The sequence below is a fragment of the Heterodontus francisci genome, chromosome 4, assembly GCF_036365525.1.
Source record: "Heterodontus francisci isolate sHetFra1 chromosome 4, sHetFra1.hap1, whole genome shotgun sequence".
In the NCBI taxonomy this organism is placed as follows: domain Eukaryota; kingdom Metazoa; phylum Chordata; class Chondrichthyes; order Heterodontiformes; family Heterodontidae; genus Heterodontus; species Heterodontus francisci.
Window position 1 is genome coordinate 150,843,885 of NC_090374.1, and position 16,364 is coordinate 150,860,248.

The 16,364-nt window shown below is 47.5% G+C and overlaps 1 protein-coding gene across 2 annotated transcripts in view; it reads left to right on the plus strand.

The window, feature by feature from the left end:
• The window catches only part of kcmf1 (potassium channel modulatory factor 1), a 232,315-nt gene that overhangs the window by 127,094 nt on the left and 88,857 nt on the right, over window positions 1–16,364 (plus strand). For both annotated transcript variants that reach the window (XM_068030333.1, XM_068030334.1), the window contains exon 3: window positions 4,412–4,551. In XM_068030333.1, coding sequence (XP_067886434.1) covers window positions 4,412–4,551 — 140 coding nt within the window. The remainder of the gene's footprint in view (window positions 1–4,411; window positions 4,552–16,364) is intronic.

Genomic DNA, 16,364 nt, shown 5'->3' on the forward strand with positions numbered 1-16,364 from the left:
CTTCTCTCCCTCAAACTGAATGTAAAATTCAATCATATTATGATCGCTGCTACCTAGGGGCCCCTTAACTATGGGGTCATTAATTAATCCTATCTCGGTGCACAATACCAGGTTTAGTATAGCCTGCTCCCTGGTTGGCTCCAGAACATATTGTTCCAAGAAATTATCCCAAAATCATTCTATGTACTCCTCATCTAGGCTACTTCTGCCTATCTGATTTTTCCTGTCTATATGTAGGTTAAAATCCCCCATAATTATCATTGTACCTTTCTGACAAGCTGCCATTATTTCTTCCTTTATACCCCGTTCTACAGTGTGGTTAATGTTAGGAGGCCTGTAGACCACTCCCGCAAGTGACTTCTTGCCTTTATGATTTCTCATCTCTACCCAAACTGCTTCCACATCTTGGTCTCCTGAACTTAGGTCATCCCTCTCGGTTGCGCTAATACCATCATTAATTAACAGAGCTACCCCTCCACCTTTTCCTAGCTTCCTGTCCTTCCTAAATGCCATGTACCCTTCAATATCCAGGTCCCAATCTATGTCTGTCTTTGTACGTGTTTTTCCCCATACCAGGCAGAATCTTAGTAAATCTGCACTGTATTCATTCTCTGATTTGCTGACTAATATCATGGCGAACTCTGGTTTGCAAAAGCAGAAAACTGTTAAAAAGTTAATAAAGTTAAATAATTACTATGGACTGGATTTTGCAGTCAGCAGCAAACATTGTTACTTGCCTCGAAGAAAACTGCCCACAAAGATCTAGCGATCTCTGAGGTGCGGATTTCCCGGCATCAATTTGTTTCTGGCACTAGTCAAGGGGATCTCCAGGCGTCCAGCAGTAATGATGTCATAAAGCAAGGTAAGCAGCCAGTCATATTGAAGTATTCTAATGGACAACAATCATGGAAAATTTATGACGCAAAAGGAGGCCATTTGGCTCATTGTGTCTGTGCCGGTCGCCAAAGAGCTACCCAGCCTAATCCCGCCTTCCTGCACTAAGTCCATAGCCCTGCAGGTCATGGCTCTTTAATTTGCCATCCAAGTACTTTTTAAATGTGATGAGAGTTTCTGCCTCTACCGCCCTTTCAGGCAGAGTGTTCCAGGTCCTTACCACCTTCTATGTGAAAAATATTTCCTCATCTCCCCTCTAATCCTTGTACCAATTATTTTATATCTACGCCCCCTGGTTTTTGACTCCTCTGCTAAAGTAAATAGGTTGTCCCTATTTACCTAGGCCTCTCATAATTTTATACACCTCAATAAAGCCACCCCTCAGCCTCCTCTGTTCCAAGGAAAACAACCCCAGCCTATCCAATCTTTCCTCGTAGCTAAAATTTTCCAGTCCTGTCAATATCCTCGTAATTCTTCTCTGTGCCCTGTCCAGTGCAATCATATCTTTCCTGTAATGTGGTGACAAGAACTGTTAACAGTCCTGAAGCTGTGGGCTTATTAGTGTTTTATACAGTTCTCACATAACCTTCCTGCTCTTGTATTCTATGCCTTGGCTAATAAGGGAAAGGTGTCATAAGCCTTCTTATACACAGTATCGACCTATCCTGCTACCTGTAAGGATCTGTGGAAATGCACTCCAAGGTCTCTCTGTTCCTCTACACTACTCCCATTTATGGTGTATTCCTTTGCCTTGTTGCACCTCTCCAAAATGCATTACCTCACGCTTACCCAGATTGAATTCCATTTTCCACCTTTTCTGTTCAACTGCCCAGACCATCTATATCTTCCACAGTCTAAAGTTTTCCTCACTCAATCACATGACCAATTTTTATTTCATCTGCAATTTTTTTCTTGCCTTGACCTCAACCTCTACAGTTGAGTCTAAATCATTAATATAAACTACAAAAAGCAAGTACTGAGCCTTGCAGAGCCCCACTGGCAACAACCTTCCAGTTGCAAAAGCACCCGTCAACGATTAACCTTTGCTTCCTGGCATTGATCCAATTTGCCACTCTTCCTTGGATCCCAAGGGCCTTTACTTTTCTGACCAGCCTGCCATGTGGGACGTTGTCAAAAGCCTTGCTAAAATCCCTTTAGACCACATCCACTGCATTGCTCTCATCAACCCTACTTGTCATCACCTCAATAACATTCAATCAAGTTAATCAGACATGACCTTACATTAACAAATTCATGCTATTTTCCTTGATTAATCTAAGCCTTTCTACATAAAGGTTTATACTGTCTCTCAGAATTGATTCCAATAATTTGCCCACAACTGAAGTTAAGCTAACTGGATTAAGTTTACTTGGATTATCCCTTCCTCCCCTTTTAAACAATGGTACAATGTTGACAGTCCTCAAATTCTCTGACACCACTTGTGCAGACAGGGAGGATCAAAATATCATGTTCAGAGCCTCTGCAATTTCCTCTCTTTTTTTGACAACCTGGAATGTATTTCATCCAGGCCTGGCGATTTATCTACTTTCAAAGATGTAAAACGCTTTTAATACTTGCTTTCTCTCAATGTTTATTCCATCCAATATTTCACACACTTCCTCCTAAACTACGATGTCATCATCGGCCCCCTCTCTTGTGAAGGCAGCTGCAAAGTATTGATTAAGATCCTTACACACATCCTCTTGCCTCTACAATAATATAATAAAAGCAAAATACTGCGGATGCTGGAAATCTGAAACAAAAACAAGAAATGCTGGAATCACTCAGCAAGTCTGGCAGCATCTGTGGAAAGAGAAGCAGGGGTAACGTTTCGGGTCAGTGACCCTTCTACACATTGGTTATCTTTTTGGTCCCTCATGGGCCCTGTTCTTCCCTTAGTTATCTTCTTGCTCTCTATGGTATTTGTAAAACATTTATGGGTTTTCCTGATTTGACTTGCCAATATTTTTTCGTGCCCTCACTTTGCTTTCCTAATTTCCCTTTAATTTCGCCCCTACATTTTCTGTACTCTTCTAGGCTTCCTGTAGTATTAAGCTCTTGGTGTCTGATATAAGCTTCCCTTTTTTGCCTTATCTTACCATCTATCCACCTTGTCATCCAGGGGTTCTGGATTTGGCTGTCCTACCCTTTTACTTTGTGGGAGTATGTTTACCCTCAACCCATTGAATCTCCTTCTTGAATGCCTCTCTCTCATTGCTCTGACACTATTTTACCTTCAAGTAGCTGTTTCCAGTGCACTTTTGCTAAATCGCTTCTCAGCCTCGTAAAACTAGCCTTCCTCCAATTTAGAGCATTTGATGCTATTTTATCTTTGTCCTTTTCCATAACTATGCTAAACCTAACTGAATTGTTGTCCTGTCTTCACAGGTTCTTTCCCACTTGCCTAGCATCATTCCCTAAAACTAAATCCAGAATTGCCCCCCCACTCCCCAAACTTTTGTTGGTCTTGCCACATACTGGCTAAAAAAAATTCTAACGAATGCTATTTCGGAATTCTGTGCCCTGTGTACCTTTTACACTGATGTGTATCCCAGTTAATATGAGGGTAATTGAAATCCCCCACTATTACTGCCTTATTGTTTTTGCATTTATCAGAAATTCGCGTACAAATTTGCTCTTCTATCGCCCTTTGACTGTTTGGAGGTCTGTAGTATGCCCCTAGCAGTGTGATTGCTCCTTTTTTGTTCCTTAGTTCGACCCATATAGCTTTATGTAATGATCCTCTAACATAGCATCCCTTCTCACAGCTGTAATTGTTTCTTTAATCAATATTGCCATCCCCACCTCCTTTTTGATCCCCCTCTCTATCTTGTCTGAAAACCATGTAACCAGAAGTATAAACAACTCAATCCCTCCACTTTTAAGTTTCAGATTTTACAGACAGTGAAATACATGATTGCAACTTACACTTGGAACTAAGGTAGAAGATGAAATATCAAAATGTGTGGAATTCTGATCATAATGGAGAAATCTGTATTCAACAAATGTAACATTCCTTTTTCAGGGCCAGTGAGGCTGTTTAACAGTAAATATGAGATTAGCACACCGTTTAAAAACCCAGTTACTCCACATTCAACAAGGTGTAACTTTTTCAAGGGTTTTACAGTGAGACTAAGAGCCTTGGAGTGGGCGTTCTTGTCAGTTCAATGATATCCAATTGATTGCATTTTGGGGGACCTCAACAACACACCCTCTGGAGAAGCATAGAGTTACTTTTGGATTTCCACGTTAAACTGCGCTAGCACGGACTCCAGAAGTTGTTGTCAGTTTGAGGAGTAATGACGACAAACGCTGACAGTTTTGCCATCATTACTACTGCAAAGTCCTGACCATTGTTCAGTAATCTCTATTCGGTTTTCAGCCTGGTTTGTTAAATTGCAATACTTAAGTATAGCTCTAGCTTAACATCATTTGGGGGGGGGAGAAAGATCCTTTGTTCCACTTATAGAGTATTCAGGCTGTTGCATGTATTGATGTGTACATTATTGTTTTACAGATTTGTATTACGGTGGGGAAGCCTTGTCAGTTGAGCAGCCACAGTCTTTTACTTGTCCTTACTGTGGGAAAATGGGGTTCACTGAAACAACTCTCCAGGAACACGTTACTTCAGAGCATGCAGAAACATCAACAGAAGTGGTAAGAGTCATCCTGGGACTTAAAAAAGTTTGTTTTTGTCATGTGGGTGACACTGACAAGGCAGTATTTATGGCCCATCACTGGTTGCCCAAGGGCATTGAGTTAACCACAGAGTCTGGCACTGGCGTTTCATGTGGGCTAGACTGGGTAGGGGTAGTAGGCCCCTGCCCTAAAGGCCATTAATGAACCAGTTGGCTTTAGATGACAAAATGGTAGCTTTCATTGTTGTTCATGAGATACATTTAATTTCATTTCGCATGCTATGGTGGGCTTTAAACTCATCTCTGGGTTGCTAATCCAAGTAGGCTACTGTACTCTGAGATGACTCAACCCTATCTTCTAGTCAACATCATACCACTGCCGGTCTGCTAACTTTAACTTTGTATTCTCTCGTATATTCTCTATCTTCTGTTTGTTAGCAGAGCATATCTACCTTAATCTTTGCCATGCCTGTGTACCCTGAATTTCTTTTGTGTCTCTTCGCATTTGTATTTTGGCTGCTGTTTTAGATCCAAACCCATACGTGTATCTTCCTTTTCTACTCTCTTCCCCTTCTCTTGTCCCCCCCCCCTTCTCTTGTCCCCCCCCCTTCTCTTGTCCCCCCCCCTTCTCTTGTCCCCCCCCCTTCTCTTGTCCCCCCCCCCTTCTCTTGTCCCCCCCCCCTTCTCTTGTCCCCCCCCCTTCTCTTGTCCCCCCCCCTTCTCTTGTCCCCCCCCCTTCTCTTGTCCCCCCCCCTTCTCTTGTCCCCCCCCCTTCTCTTGTCTCCCCCCCCCTTCTCTTGTCCCCCCCCCCTTCTCTTGTCCCCCCCCCCTTCTCTTGTCCCCCCCCCCTTCTCTTGTCCCCCCCCCCTTCTCTTGTCCCCCCCCCCTTCTCTTGTCCCCCCCCCCTTCTCTTGTCCCCCCCCCCTTCTCTTGTCCCCCCCCCTTCTCTTGTCCCCCCCCCCTTCTCTTGTCCCCCCCCCTTCTCTTGTCCCCCCCCCTTCTCTTGTCCCCCCCCCCTTCTCTTGTCCCCCCCCCCTTCTCTTGTCCCCCCCCCCTTCTCTTGTCCCCCCCCCCTTCTCTTGTCCCCCCCCCCTTCTCTTGTCCCCCCCCCCTTCTCTTGTCCCCCCCCCCTTCTCTTGTCCCCCCCCCCTTCTCTTGTCCCCCCCCCCTTCTCTTGTCCCCCCCCCCTTCTCTTGTCCCCCCCCCCTTCTCTTGTCCCCCCCCCCTTCTCTTGTCTCCCCCCCCCTTCTCTTGTCCCCCCCCCCTTCTCTTGTCCCCCCCCCCTTCTCTTGTCCCCCCCCCTTCTCTTGTCTCCCCCCCCCTTCTCTTGTCCCCCCCCCCTTCTCTTGTCCCCCCCCCCTTCTCTTGTCCCCCCCCCCTTCTCTTGTCCCCCCCCCCTTCTCTTGTCCCCCCCCCCTTCTCTTGTCCCCCCCCCCTTCTCTTGTCCCCCCCCCCTTCTCTTGTCCCCCCCCCCTTCTCTTGTCCCCCCCCCCTTCTCTTGTCCCCCCCCCCTTCTCTTGTCCCCCCCCCCTTCTCTTGTCCCCCCCCCCTTCTCTTGTCCCCCCCCCCTTCTCTTGTCCCCCCCCCCTTCTCTTGTCCCCCCCCCCTTCTCTTGTCCCCCCCCCCTTCTCTTGTCCCCCCCCCCTTCTCTTGTCCCCCCCCCCTTCTCTTGTCCCCCCCCCCTTCTCTTGTCCCCCCCCCCTTCTCTTGTCCCCCCCCCCCTTCTCTTGTCCCCCCCCCCCTTCTCTTGTCCCCCCCCCCCTTCTCTTGTCCCCCCCCCCTTCTCTTGTCCCCCCCCCCTTCTCTTGTCCCCCCCCCCTTCTCTTGTCCCCCCCCCCTTCTCTTGTCCCCCCCCCCTTCTCTTGTCCCCCCCCCCTTCTCTTGTCCCCCCCCCCTTCTCTTGTCCCCCCCCCCTTCTCTTGTCCCCCCCCCCTTCTCTTGTCCCCCCCCCCTTCTCTTGTCCCCCCCCCTTCTCTTGTCCCCCCCCCTTCTCTTGTCCCCCCCCCTTCTCTTGTCCCCCCCCCTTCTCTTGTCCCCCCCCCTTCTCTTGTCCCCCCCCCTTCTCTTGTCCCCCCCCCTTCTCTTGTCCCCCCCCCCTTCTCTTGTCCCCCCCCCCTTCTCTTGTCCCCCCCCCTTCTCTTGTCCCCCCCCCTTCTCTTGTCCCCCCCCCTTCTCTTGTCCCCCCCCCTTCTCTTGTCCCCCCCCCTTCTCTTGTCCCCCCCCCTTCTCTTGTCCCCCCCCCTTCTCTTGTCCCCCCCCCTTCTCTTGTCCCCCCCCCCTTCTCTTGTCCCCCCCCCCTTCTCTTGTCCCCCCCCCCTTCTCTTGTCCCCCCCCCCTTCTCTTGTCCCCCCCCCCTTCTCTTGTCCCCCCCCCCTTCTCTTGTCCCCCCCCCCTTCTCTTGTCCCCCCCCCCTTCTCTTGTCCCCCCCCCCTTCTCTTGTCCCCCCCCCCTTCTCTTGTCCCCCCCCCCTTCTCTTGTCCCCCCCCCTTCTCTTGTCCCCCCCCCTTCTCTTGTCCCCCCCCCCTTCTCTTGTCCCCCCCCCCTTCTCTTGTCCCCCCCCCCTTCTCTTGTCCCCCCCCCTTCTCTTGTCCCCCCCCCTTCTCTTGTCGTCCCCCCCCCTTCTCTTGTCGTCCCCCCCCCTTCTCTTGTCGTCCCCCCCCCTTCTCTTGTCGTCCCCCCCCCTTCTCTTGTCGTCCCCCCCCCTTCTCTTGTCGTCCCCCCCCCTTCTCTTGTCGTCCCCCCCCTTCTCTTGTCGTCCCCCCCCTTCTCTTGTCGTCCCCCCCCCTTCTCTTGTCGTCCCCCCCCCTTCTCTTGTCCCCACTTTGACCTTTCTTTCCTGTGTCCTCATCTTCCTATCACTAAGTCATGCCAGCTTTAATTTCTCGTCTCCCAGGTACTACTTTACCCCAATCTATCACAACTTCTTTGCCTTCCTACTCTTCTGTCACAGTGCCAGACTTGCATCTCTGTACCATCTATGCCTCTGCATCCTCCAAGGTGCCCATCAGGACACCTGTTGTTACTTGCTTATGAGCAGCAGCCATAGCTGCCCCATCCTCCTCTCTTGATGACCTCGCGCATGCACCTGTTTGGGGCTAATCTTACCAACTATCCTTTCTGTCCCCTTAGACTCTGCCAGAAGATCAACAATCACCACCCCTCTCGGCATCTCTCTTCAGAATTTCCATTTACGATCAAGGTCCTTGTCATCGTGACCTAGTTGTGGATGATTGCATTGACATCATGGCTTTGACAGAGACTTGACTTATAATGGGCAACACCATGCCCCTTACTGAAGCCTCCCTTTAGTTTAGTTTAGTTTAGAGATACAGCACTGAAACAGGCCCTTCGGCCCACCGAGTCTGTGCCGACCATCAACCACCCATTTATACTAATCCTACACTAATCCCATATTCCTACCACATCCCCACCTGTCCCTATATTTCCCTACCACCTACTTATACTAGGGGCAATTTATAATGGCCAATTTACCTATCAACCTGCAAGTCTTTGGCATGTGGGAGGAAACCGGAGCACCCGGAGGAAACCCACGCAGACACAGGGAGAACTTGCAAACTCCACACAGGCAGTACCCAGAATTGAACCTGGGTCGCTGGAGCTGTGAGGCTACAGTGCTAACCACTGCGCCACTATGCCGTCCCTGTATGGCTATACCTTCCATGTCATGCCTCGCCCAAAAAGCTGTAGTGATGAGGTGGTCCTTTTCACAAAATCATAACTTGGTCTCTTCCCCTACCCCTATGGTATCTGCTCCTTGTGAGAAGCTCACCTTATTCAACTTCTCTAAAGTCATAAAATCTTCTTTCTCTACCGCCCCCAACAATCCTCACCTTGAGTTTCTCACCAAAAATTTTCTCGCTGCTTTCCTCCTTCAGCCTCTGTGCTGAGTAATGCCTTTTCCTCAGCAATTCCAATCTCAAACTCAACTCGTCCTTTCCCTTTTTCCTGATATGAACTGTGTTGCTGTACCTGCTGTATAAACTCTCTTCATGGCCTTTCCTAAACACTATCTCAGGTGGCTTCTCTACTCCCATTGTCTTGATCAAAGGCCATCTCTGATCACTTCTTGTTTCCTTCATCACTTGTTTCTTCCTGTTACTTTCCAACTCTTTGGCCTCTCTCTCAAGTAAAAACCCATACTCCCCATACACTTGTCTACGCCCCTTGGATTTGGAGCAAGTATCAGGTATACAATTGATTTAGTCATCCATCACCAGATCTGGCTGAACATATGAAGCATTATTTGGCTTTCTCCGCTCTATAACCAATTTTCCCTTTAAGATGCACATGTGTGCAAATGTGCAGCAATCTTAAAGGGACAGCACATTGAAACAAACGGGCCACACATGACAAAGAAGAGTTAGAATCAATGTTGTCTGAACTCAAGTCCTTCTCTAGTTTCTCTGAGCTCATCTGATCCATGAGACTTGTCACCTGATCCTTTGACCTGTTTGTTACTAAATGGCTGACCTCCCTACCTGCTTCCAGGCCCCCATGCTAGCTGAAATTGTAAATGGTTTCCTCTCCTCAGGTATTGTCATCTTCCCTCCCTTTTATAAAAGCACCCATGAACCAACTGTCCTTGCAAACTAGCGCCCCATCCCCAACCTCCTTTTTCTCTGAAGTTCTTGTTGCCTCCCAAATCCATACTCCTCTTTCCTGCAAATCTGTGTTTGGATCTTAACTTTCTGTCCCCAGCACTTCACTGAAACACCCCTAAACTAAAGTCACAAATGACATCCTCAATGACCCTGGTGCACCATCCCCCCCCCCCCCCCCTCATCCTGCTTGACCTCTGCAACCTTTGACATGGTGTAATACACCATTCTCCTCCAACATCTCACCTCCATTGTCCAACTGAGTGGGATGATCTTTGCTTTTTTTCCACACTTACCATATCCAATTGTACTCACCATCTCCAGCAATGGTTTCTCTTGCTGACACTACACTATCACTTCTGGGGTCCCCCTAAGTTCTATCCATGACCCCTCTTCTTCCTCATCTACATGCTGCCCCTCCTGTGCACTTTGTCGTCTTCAGCTGTCGAGACCCTTTGCTCTGAATTCCCTTCCTAAATCTCTCTGCCTCACCACCCCACTCTACCTTTTAAAATGCTTAAAACCTACCTCTTTGGCCAACCTTTTCATCACCCCTCCTAATATCTCTTCCTGTGGCTTAAAGACAGTTTTAGTCTAATTACACTTAGGTGAAGCACTGTACTTTAATCATCATCTTCTTCTTCTTTGGCCTCCTTGTCTCGAGAGACAATGGGTAAGTGCCTGGAGGTGGTCAGTGGTTTGTGAAGCAGTGCCTGGAGTGGCTATAAAGGCCAATATTAGAGTGACAGACTCTTCCACAGGTGCTGCAGAAGAAATTGTTTGTCGGGGCTGTTACACAGTTGGCTCTCCCCTTGTGCTTCTGTCTGTCTTCCTGCCAACTGCGAAGTCTCTTCGACTCGCCACACTTTAGCCCCGCCTTTATGGCTGCCCGCCAGCTCTGGCGATCGCTGGCAACTGACTCCCACGACTTGTGATCAATGTCACAGGACTTCATGTCGCGTTTGCAGACTCTTTAAAGTGGAGACATGGGCGGCCGGTGGGTCTGATAACAGTGGTGAGCTCGCTGTGCAATGTGTCTTTGGGGATCCTGCCATCTTCCATGCGGCTCACATGGCAAAGCCATCTCAAGCGCCGCTGACTCAGTAGTGTGTATAAGCTGGGGGTGTTGGCCGCTTCGAGGACTTCTGTGTTGGAGATACGGTCCTGCCACCTGATGCCAAGTATTCTCCGGAGGCAGCGAAGATGGGAATGAATTGAGACGTCGCTCTTGGTTGACATACGTTGACCAGGCCTCGCTGCCATAGAGCAAGGTACTGAGGACACAGGCTTGATACACTCGGACTTTTGTGTTCCGTGTCAGTGTGCCATTTTCCCACACTCTCTTGGCCAGTCTGGACATAGCAGTGGAAGCCTTTCCCATGCGCTTGTTGATTTCTGCATCGAGCGACAGGTTACTGGTGATAGTTGAGCCTAGGTAGGTGAACTCTTGAACCACTTCCAGAGCGTGCTCGTCGATATTGATGGATGGAGCATTTCTGACGTCCTGTCCCATGATGTTCGTTTTCTTGAGGCTGATGGTTGGGCCAAATTCGTTGCAGGCAGCCGCAAACCTGTCGATGAGACTCTGCAGACACTCTTCAGTGTGAGATGTTAAAGCAGCATCGTCAGCAAAGAGGAGTTCCCTGATGAGGACTTTCCGTACTTTGGTCTTCGCTCTTAGACAGGCAAGGTTGAACAACCTGCCCCCTGATCTTGTGTGGAGGAAAATTCCTTCTTCTGAAGACTTGAACGCATGTGAGAGCAGCAGGGAGAAGAAAATCTCAAACAGTGTGGGTGCGAGAACACAGCCCTGTTTCACGCCACTCAGGATAGGAAAGGGGTCTGATGAGGTGCCGCTATGCTGAATTGTGCCTTTCATATTGTCATGGAATGAGGTGATGATACTTAGTAGCTTTGGTGGACATCCGATCTTTTCTAGTAGTCTGAAGAGACCACGTCTGCTGACGACGTCAAATGCTTTGGTGAGATCAATGAAAGCAACGTAGAGGGGCATCTGTTGTTCGCGGCATTTCTCCTGTATCTGATGAAGGGAGAACAGCATGTCGACGGTAGATCTCTCTGCACGAAAGCCACACTGTGCCTCAGGGTATACGCGCTCGACCAGCTTCTGGAGCCTGTTTAAAGCGACTCGAGCAAAGACTTTCCCCACTATGCTGAGCAGGGAGATTCCACGGTAGTTGTTGCAGTCACCGCGGTCACCTTTGTTTTTATAGAGGGTGATGATATTGGCATCACGCATGTCCTTTGGTACTGCTCCCTCGTCCCAGCACAGGCAAAGCAGTTCGTACAGTGCTGAAAGTATAGCAGGCTTGGCATTCTTGATTATTTTGGGGGTAATGCCGTCCTTCCCAGGGGCTTTTCCGCTGGCTAGAGAATCAGTGGCATCACGAGTTCCAATTTTGTTGGCTGTACGTCCAGCTCATCCTTGACGGGCAAAACCTGGGCTGCATTGAGGGCGGTATCAGTGACAACATTCTCCCTGGAGTACAGTTCTAGGTAGTGCTCGACCCAGCGGTCCATTTGCTTGCGTTGGTCAGTGATTGTGTCCCCTGATTTAGATTTGAGGGGGGTGATCTTCTTGATGGTTGGCCCAAAAGCTCTCTTAATGCCATCATACATTCCTCTGATGTTTCCGGTGTCTGAGGCCAGCTGAATATGACTGCATAGGTGTTGCCAGTAGTCGTTTGCGCAGCGCCTGGCTGTTCTTTGTGCAGTGCTTCTGGCTGCTTTAAGAGCTACGGATGTTAACTCGCTGGGGGCTTTCCTTTAGTTCAACAGTGCAATGTGCTTAGTGGCTATGACAGGTTCCAGCTCTTCAAAATGAGATTGAAACCAGTCTGCATTTCTCTTCACATGTTTGCCATAGGTGGTCATTGCTGAGTCATAGATGGCGTCTCTGATGTGGGCCCACTCGGTCTCAGCATCCCCTGTGGGAGTGTTTTGAAGGGCTGTTACAAGTGAATTTAGAAATTTTTTTAACAGCTGTGGATAAAAAATTCTGCTCGTGTTGATGCGTGGGTGGCCCTTCTGCTTGGAGTGATGCAGCTTCTTTGGTTTGAGTCTAACTTTGCTGCACACCAGGGAGTGGTCGGTGTCGCAGTCCGCATTGTGGAAGCTGCGTGTGACTTGAACACTGTTTAAGGAGGCTCACCTTGTGACGATGAGGTCCAGCTGGTGCCAACGACGTGATCTTGGGTGCCTCCATGAAACCTGGTGACAGGGTTTAGTGTGAGAGAACGAGTTGGTGATGCAGAGGTTATGATAGGTACACAACTCAATACACCATTCTCCTCCAACATCTCCCCTCCATTGTCCAACTGAGTGGGATGCTCTTTGCTTTTTTTCTACACTTACCATATCCAATTGTACTCACCATCTCCAGCAATGGTTTCTCTTGCTGACACTACACCATCACTTCTGGGGTCCCCCTAAGTTCTATCCATGACCCCTCCTCTTCCTCATCTACATGCTGCCCCTCCTGTGGGCTTTGTCGTCTTCAGCTGTCGAGACCCTTTGCTCTGAATTCCCTTCCTAAATCTCTCTGCCTCACCACTCCTCTCTTCCTTTAAAATGCTTAAAACCTACCTCTTTGGCCAACCTTTTCATCACCCCTCCTAATGTCTCCTCCTGTGGCTTAAAGACAGTTTTAGTCTAATTACACTTATGTGAAGCACTGTACTTTAATGGCATCATAATAAATGCAGAGTTTTTGTACTTGCTAAGGCATATAGCCAGTAATGAATTAGTGTATCCTGAGCTGAGCGATTTGGCCATCAAGCCCACTCCTGTGCTCGTGGGACTACTTGCATGATGCACAATGAGTAAAGCTGAAAGATGCATGATCCAGCACTGAAAGTTCCTTAGTGGTTATGAAGATACTGCTTCTAAATTGAATAAGTATTCTTGCCAAAAAATATTCTATTTTACCTCACTTAAAAATGTGAACACCTAAACCTCCAGTTTTGAGTTCTAATGCCAATGCATTCAGATGGCTGCCAGATCCAGAGAATGCAAGTTTTCTGGGCTAAGTTTTCTTGTCTTTATTTCCAAGATTCTCTTCTTCTTTTAACTTTTTCTTTACCTTGAACTATTAAAACCTTTGGCTTATTTTTTGAATATGTTTTGAATGTATGTAATTGCTTTTCTGCACGTACAGGGCCTTGGTGTCCACTCCGAAGGTAGGACCCTAATTGTTCACATTTAGCTTCAAGCTGGTTGCAATTCGGGTCCAAAACCTGTTCTGCCAGTTAGTTGACAATCAGTACTCTGAGGACTCATTGGTGCATCGTTGACTTAGCTAGGCCAATGTCTGGTGGATTTATAAATGCCAATCTTATAAAATACTGCTAGTCGGTGAGTTAACTTATTTGCAACCCAATGGTGCTGTCACACCTCCGTGAGATAACTCATTGGTGCTGAAAGTGATGTGCTCCTTAATACATCAAATTAAATAGAACTTTGAGTTTACAATAACATAATTATATAATATGGAGCAATGGGATTTTTAAAACTCTTTATCCATTAGTTATCAACATATCTGTATTAATTTATCTGCATTCAAGGACTGGCAAGTCAATTAATTCCTGAGAATTGTAGAATTCAGTTTAAAAAATCTTTGTTTTTCTGAAGTTTTTTTTATATACATATGTCATCTTGAAATGAAATAATTGGGTAAGGTGGCTTCAACTGTGCAGAAAGGAGCTCAGCTGTTCCATGAAGTGACAATAAGGAAGCTATTGAAGTATTAATTTGGGGATCAGCAGGCCCAGTAGCAGATGGTTGAACTATGGCTTTGTGCATTTCACCTTCTCCACACAATACTAGAATGGCGATCAATTCAGATCACCATAAGATATAAACACAAATACCAGTAGCACTAAGTATTTTGATACCAATGTATCACTGATATTTTTTATTGTATTGTATATAATGGGATACATTATCTGGGTGCCTATTTCTTCCTGGTTACTATCTTCAGGCTCTGTAAACTGGTTACCGTGGTTTTCTCATGTATATGCATGCCTAGTATCTAGCACTGCTTGAAGTGCTCCTGGTATTTTTCAGTATTTTTGCCATGAAACCACATCAAGATCCCCCATCTTATCTACATCAGTTTCTCCTTGAGGATGTAGAAACTACAGTGCCATTGGAAGATAATTCTAGAAGGGTTGCTGACAAATGGAGTTGATAAGGTATATCTTGAGGTAAAATTACTAAGTTCTGACTCACCAGGATAAAGTAGGGCTCCTGTACCAGACTAAATACATTGGGACAGAAGTGTTGTCCCAGAAATTTGGTGAAACTTCGTGGTCGACTTTGTGAAATTTTCAGACACTCAGCATTGTTGCAGGTTTGTTCTAAACATGAGTTAAGTCTAGAGAGCATTTTGAGCTATGTAACACTAAGCTGAAGTGCTGTGGTTACATATCTATAGTAGTGGTGACACCAGTTTTAATTGAAAGCTTAAGTGTTTCACACACATTGCAATGCATTAAAATGTATTGGCTTACATAGGATTAATGCTATTATGTGTTGACACTAACATGCTAAGTACTTCTGGGGCAACACTGAACTGTGCCATGACATTACCAATATTTTAAAAAGATATGCACATACTGTCTTTTTTCTCTCCAGTGGTGACTTCAGCTTTCTCCTTATGATGTGCAAATCTAACGTTTTTATTATTACTGGTTGATCCCCCACAGTGGGGGTAAGGATACAGGTTGGGAGGGTGGAGGAAGAGAGAGGGGAAGGAAGAAAAGGAGAGGGAGTGAACAGAGTGGGAGTGGGGAGAGGTTTCAGGAGGTGGTCACCTTGCAGTTTTAGAGTGTGCAAGCAGAGAGGAAATGGGTGACCACCAGGCAGATAGTGCAGGAGTCCCCTGAGTGCATCCTGCTCTTGAACTGGTATTCAGTTCTGAATACTGGTAAGGGCCATGGTTACTCTGGGGCATACAGCCAGAACCAAATCCACAACGCCATGGATGGCTCAGCTGTTTGGGGGGGAGGGGGGGGTGGGTGGCGGGGAGAGGAAGGTCATTAAAGCAATAGTAAGAGGAGTTTCCATAATCAAGGCGACCAGCAGGCTTTTTTGCGGCCACAGACGTGATTCAAAGATGGTATATTGCCTCCCTAGTGCCAGGGTCAAGGATGTCTGAGCAGCTACGGAACCCTCTGAATGGGGTAGGAGGAACAGCCATATGTCTTAGTCCATATTGGTAACAATAACTTCGGTAGAAAGAGGGTTGGAGTCCTTGGGCCGATTTTAGGGAGCTAGGAAAGAAATTAATAATCAGGACCTCAAAGATTAGCGTGTGGTACCAGGAGTAGAGAGTACAGAAAAAGGAGAATAGTGCAGATGAATGTGTGAGATAGTGGGGGGCTTTAGATTCCTGGAGCATTGGAATCAGTTCTGAGGGAGATGGAACCTATACAGGCTGGGCAGTTTGCACCTCAACAGGGCCGGGACCAATATCATCATGGGTGGTTTGCTGATGCAGCTGGGAAGGGTTTAAACTTGCTTGGCTGGAGTTGGGATCCTGAGCATGGATTCAGAAGGGAAAGAAGCAATATTGGAAATTGCAGGTGGAAAATTAGTGCGTGTGTATGGAAGGCAGGGGAGACAAAAGCTAGAAAATAGTCAACAGAGGAGTTTGACCATGCTTAATGGTATATACTTTTTATTCATTCATGGGGTGTGGGCGTCGCTGGCCAGGCCAGCATTTATTGCCCATCCCTAATTGTCCTTGAGAAGGTGGTGGTGAGTTGCCTTCTTGAACCGCTGTAGTCCATGTGGCGTAGGTACACCCACAATGCTGTTAGGGTGTTCCAGGATTTTGACCCAGCGACAGTGAAGGAACGGCGATATAGTTCCATGTCAGGATGGTGTATGATTTGGAGGGGAACATGTAGGTGGTGGTGTTCCCATGTGTTTGCTGCCCTTGTCCTTCTAGTTGGTAGAGGTCGCGGGTTTGGAAGGTGCTGTCTAAGGAGCCTTGGTGTGTTGCTGCAGTGCATCTTGTAGATGGTACACACTGTTGCCACTGTGCGTCAGTGGTGGAGGGAGTGAATGTTTGTAGATGGGGTGCCAATCAAGCGGGCTGCTTTGTCCTGGCTGGTGTCGAGTTTCTTGAGTGTTGTTGGAGATGCACCCATCCAGGCAAGTGGAGAGTATTCCGTCACACTTCTGACTT